General features: G+C 36.6%; 1 protein-coding gene across 1 annotated transcript; it reads left to right on the top strand.

Annotated features, from left to right (window-relative positions):
• The first annotated feature begins 252 nt into the window (after positions 1 to 252).
• LOC114192006 (putative E3 ubiquitin-protein ligase RF298) lies at positions 253 to 4,665 on the top strand. The gene is made up of 4 exons (XM_028081511.2): positions 253 to 480; positions 753 to 801; positions 1,064 to 2,981; positions 3,899 to 4,665. Exons 1-4 carry the CDS (start codon positions 459 to 461, stop codon positions 4,436 to 4,438), a joined length of 2,529 nt encoding a protein of 842 aa, XP_027937312.1. The 5' UTR covers positions 253 to 458; the 3' UTR covers positions 4,439 to 4,665.
• Positions 4,666 to 5,453: the final 788 nt, after the last annotated feature.

Below are 5,453 nucleotides of genomic sequence, written 5' to 3' on the forward strand. Positions count from 1 at the left end.
AAAAATATACTCTATAAATCTCCAACATGTGTTTGTTTTAATGTTTTAGTTTTTTTTTTTTTTTGAAAACTTTGATTATTTATCTAGATTATGAAATTTGGTCTTTAATAATCCGTGTGTTTTTAATCTTCTAACATTATGTTTAATGTAAAAAATAAATTTAATTTGGATGAGAAAAAAAAATGTAATAATAGATGAGGGTAGATTAGGTTGGGTATAAAAAGAGGAGAAGGTTTAACCGCAAGTAGAGTAGTAGTTAGCGCCTAAACCAAGAGCCGCAGCACCCTTTTCTTGCCTTAGTTTATGTATGAAAGAGATCATTCCAAAACCCAGAACCCAAACAAACCGTGACTGAGAAGTGTGGGCGCACACATACACAGCACCACAAGTGTTCACTGTGTGAGCAAAAATCTTGACCCATAATCACTTTAATTAATTTCCTCTTCCTTAAGGTTCCTATGAAGACAATGCATGCGTCAGGTACATTTGCTTCCTTTGCTGATTCTAAGTTAAAGTTTCTTGATTTTTTTTATTTATTTTTTGTTTCTGTTTTCAATGACCCTGTTGTGTGTGCCTTGTTGGAGGGCATCCATCCGTTTTCTTTTTTTGTGTGATGGGTTGGCAATGTTTTATTGGTATGTGGGTGCACTTGGCTTCCATTCCCTGTTTCTGCTTGAAGTATTTAAGTCCTGCCCACAAGCTGTTTGTTTAAAGAGTTTCAATTCTAACTAGGTCTTCTTTCTGGGTCTTAGATACAGGAAATTCCTCATTTTGCTCTCAGTCTTGCGGCTCCTGCCCAAGGTATGGTTTCTTGGCCTTCTCTTGTTAGATTGGGGTGCCTTGTTTTCTTTTATGTGAGAGTTGTTTTAAAAGGTTTAATTTTGAATTGGTTTTAATTCTGTCTGGATTTTTTCCGAATTTTACCGTGTTTATGTTTTCTTTGAATTCCCCCTCTCCCGACCCCATTACCAATTACTTAATCCTTTGTTTACGCATTTTTTGGACCTATGGTTTGTTTATTTGTAGATATAGAATTGACACGGAAAGGTTTTGTGGGTTTCAGTGCAGTTGTTCCTGAAATGGATAAAACGGGTGGAGAGGACAGACAGGATAAAGGATGTAAGAACAAGAGAAAATTAGCTCATCCTTCTATACTTCCTGCTAGTTTACCGTTGTCTCTGTTTGACTTCCCTCGGTATGAGTTACCGGCTTCACAAAGTGGCTCAAATGAATTTAGTCCATCACAGTGGTGGTCAGAGTTTCTTAGTAAAGAAAACGAACTGCAAATGCGTGAGCTTTCGGATTGGAGTGATCCTATTGCAAGCCAGCTTGAGGAATTGCTGCTGTCTAATTTGCAAGCGATTTTCACGTGTGCACTCAAGCAGGTTGTTGAATTAGGTTTCGATGAAAAATTGGTTGAAATGTCCCTTGCAAGGAAGGCCCTGTACATTGAGGAAGGAGATCCTGTCACAAATATTGTAGATCGGACGGTGAATGTTTTGAAGGGGAAAGAAGATGCTACAGATTTTGTTTTTGAGAGCTTCCAGCATCTGCTGCATTACACCATGGTGGAGATGATCAGTGTAGTTCGTGAAGTCAAACCCTCCTTGACAGTTGGTGATGCAATGTGGGTTTTACTGATATCTGACTTGAATCTTTCACTGGCTTGTGCAATGCAAGATTGCCCGGGTGTTGTTGGTAATGGGGAAAGCTCTGCCAGTTCTTCCAGTCTCCAATCTAAGTCGGAGGTCCAAAGCTCTGATATAATTTCAAATTGCAGTTCACCAACTCTCCAGAAGGATTTGTCCTCCAATCACCAGAATCAAAGGTCTGGAGAACCTAAGTTTGGAAGTTTCCCCAATTCACCCAACAACCAAAATTCTCAAGCTACAGGAGGGGTAAAACTTAAGGCAGAGAATGTTTCATTGCCAATTACTGCAGAGAAATCCTCCGGAACATCAGGGTTTCCTGCCCATGAATGTAAATCTGGATCGTGTTCTAAGAGGCATACCAGAAAAGAAATAGCAGCACTTAGGCAGAAGTTCTTTCACATGGAGAAAACTTACAGGAATTGTGGAAAAGCGGGATTTAAATCAGGAAAGATTACAAGTGTTGGTAGTTTGGTTGTTGAAAAAAGACTCAAGTCACCATCTGAAATTCCTAATCAGCAAATGAAATGTGGCTCCTCAAATTTGCTAAGCTCAAAAGGAGTTTATTCTGCAAATATAACATGCCATGTTTCAACCTGTGATGCATCTGTTTTACCTGCAGAAGGTAACTCTGGAACATTACCTACAAAGAATACAATATCTTCTTCTCCCATGGTGAATGCAAAAACTTCAACACGTGACAGTACATCCAAACCAAAATCTGAGCTAAGCTGTTCTGTCAAGATTCTTGATTACTGTGCTGATATTCCGTTTGATGAGGCTTCGGGTAAGTATGTCGCGCGAGATGAGAAGGATGAGCTCATTTTGAAATTATTTGCTCGACTGCAAGAATTACATGATGAGCTACTAGGTTGGAACAACTGGACAAATCAGAAGGTTATGCAGGTTACGAACAGGCTTGGCAAACTACAGCCAGAGTTTAAAACTCTGAGGAAGGAAAAGCAAGATGCTGAACTGTTGAAAAAGGAAAAGAAGCTGGCGCAGGAGACTGCTGTGAAGAGGATATCTGAAATGGAGAATGCCATGGAAAATACGAAAAAGCAAATTGAGAGTGCTGCTTCTGCTACTCTCGTGCTAGAGGCAGAAAACTCCTTGCTAAAGAAGGAGTTGGATGATGCTAAGTTGTGGGTTGTAAAGTCAATGGCAAGCCATCAACAAGCACTGGAGAGTGAGCAGACGGCACTTAAACAGGCCCAGTCATGGGAAAGCCATAATAGTTTGCTTCGAGATGACCTTGAGAAAGAGAAGCACAAATTATTTAATCTGCAACAGGAGCTACACAAAGAGAAAAATCATCAAGCCAAGATTGAGGTATGTGACAAATACGAAACTACTTAGTGCCAAATATATCAAGATATGTCTGAAAAAATCTGTGGAGTTTACTTATATGTATTGTCAACATCTATCTTGAGTGTCTTTGCCTCTCTACTTTGACAGTCCTACTCTGAACCTTATGCACCTCTATTGGACATGTTTAGGCACCTTGAACTTGGAAATAAATATATACACACTTTTTTCTCTACGTATAGGTGGTTGACAATTATAGCCATGTAGTAGCAACATGGGAGAGGTGCTAAGTTGTGTATCTGAAGTATGTTTCTTTAGTCTTCTGCTTAGAAGCACAAATCTTAAATCACATTAAAATGTTTCTCTAATTTTATTACCTCAATCAATTAAAAGAATTCAGCCACGCTTTGAATTCCTTTTCATTTGTTCACTTGATTGTTTCACTCGATAAAGTTAATTGGTTTATTTCATTCAATTTAGAATCAGATTAAACAAAAGTATAGTAATAGTGCGCATTCAATAATCTATGTCCTTGCAAGTTTTTTTTTTGGTGTGTCACACTTAGAGGAGATTTTGTAGAATGAGAGGGTTAGTTTTTATTAAGAGTAAGAGACAAATATTAGCATTAAATCTTGTCAATAATGGTCAAAATAAAATTGAATTTATGTGACTTTTTAAGTGGTCTTGTCTTGTGTGACTAGGTCTCTTAATAATCCCTTGGACGTCAATGTTTAGTTGCACAGCTAAGATGTGCTCCTCTTGTATAGAAATAGGCTTTTAAATAATACACCTCCTTTGTATTCGTACATATATGATATATATACTAGTACCGTGTTTAAATAATAGCTTTTCTGTTGTATTCATGTCCCCATTTTTTTAAAATGGATACTCAAATAGCTTATTATTCTACTGCTATACTACAATGGGTGGAAATGTTACAGGGTAGATTGGCAAAAGAGAGAGCTGCGAAAGAAAAGCTCCTTTCTCAGGCTGCATCCATTAAAAAGGATAGAGAACAACGTGAGCTGCACATGAAATCTGAAGAGGATATGATTAGAAGGAAGGCTGCTAGGGATCTGCAGAAATATGTGGAAGATATTGGAAAGGTGGAGAAAGAGTTGATTGACTTGAAACTAAAATCTGACTCTGAAAAAATAGCAGCACTCCGCAGATGTGTTGATGAAAGGAATGATAGCTTCTCAAGAACAAAGAGTGCTCCAAACATGAAGGGAAACAAGAAATCAGATGAGTCTCAAACAATGGTGAGTTGCCAAGACAACTTGGCTGCTGGAAGTTTGAGGCGTGAGCAGGAGTGTGTGATGTGCCTATCAGAGGAGATGTCAGTAGTTTTTCTGCCATGTTCGCATCAGGTGGTGTGTGCTGAATGCAATGAACTCCATGAGAAGCAAGGGATGAAAGAGTGCCCTTCTTGTAGGACCCCAATCCAACGTAGGATTCGTGCTAGATTTGCTCGGCGTTAGATCGTAGTATAGATTTTCCTGAATGAATGGGAATCTTGAAGAAGAAATACAGTGTACTTCCTCCTTCCCTTCCGAAACCAAAAGGAAATAAACAAGAAAGAAAAACAGAATAGACAAAGAAAGAACTTTCCCAAGGGACAGTTGAGTGTAAAGACCGTTTATGCTTTTACATTTCGAAACATAAATCAGCACAATGAGTTTTTATATAATAGGAGTATCTTGAATTATATTAGGTCTTCTTTCACTGAGTTATTGGAGTCATTCCTTTTCATCTCCAATATCTACTTGTGCTTTCTGTTCTCCTGCAGGTATGTGAGGTTCCATCCATTTTGGCCTCTTCAAGTGCATCAAATTATTTTGATTTGGACAATCTATTCCTTATTCTCCTGATTTTTTTAATGTTGTCATTTGCTGAGCATTAAAATTACAATGTATTGATATTTTAAATATTTTTTTAATATATTTTAAAACGTCAAAATTAGTAATAATCAGTGTATCACAAAGGAACAATAGAGAAACAGTATAAAAAAATTCAACAGATAATCCAAATTCCTTAAATCACTCGGTTAATTGCATTGGTAATTGCATTTTACCATTTAAGTTGTTTACTGCTATTTTAAAGTCGAATTTTTAATTTTTCACGCATTTTAAAATCAAGTTTTCCCCCTCGTATTTTACTATTATTTTTTTTTTTCAAATTTTTTCCATTGTAGTTTTATTTTGGATAACGTTTCCCACTCACTTCTAAAAAGAGATTTTTTTTTAATGATGGGAAAATTCTCATATTACTAAGTTAGTTTGTAGAAATTCTTATCAATTCTTTAAACTAATATTTTTAATTTGTATACAAATTAATTTAAGTTTATTAAAAGATATTGTTATTTTTTATTTATATATTTTTCTTACTTAAAGATGTTCATAGAAAATCTCATTCTCTCTACCCATGTAGTTCGCGTCCCCATCTTAGAAAGCAGAAAATTGTTCTTGCATGACACAAGAATTTTCTAAGAGATAT

Source organism: Vigna unguiculata, chromosome 7, assembly GCF_037176805.1.
Source record: "Vigna unguiculata cultivar grain cowpea cultivar isolate G323 ecotype 2 chromosome 7, ASM3717680v1, whole genome shotgun sequence".
NCBI classification, from domain to species: Eukaryota; Viridiplantae; Streptophyta; class Magnoliopsida; order Fabales; family Fabaceae; genus Vigna; species Vigna unguiculata.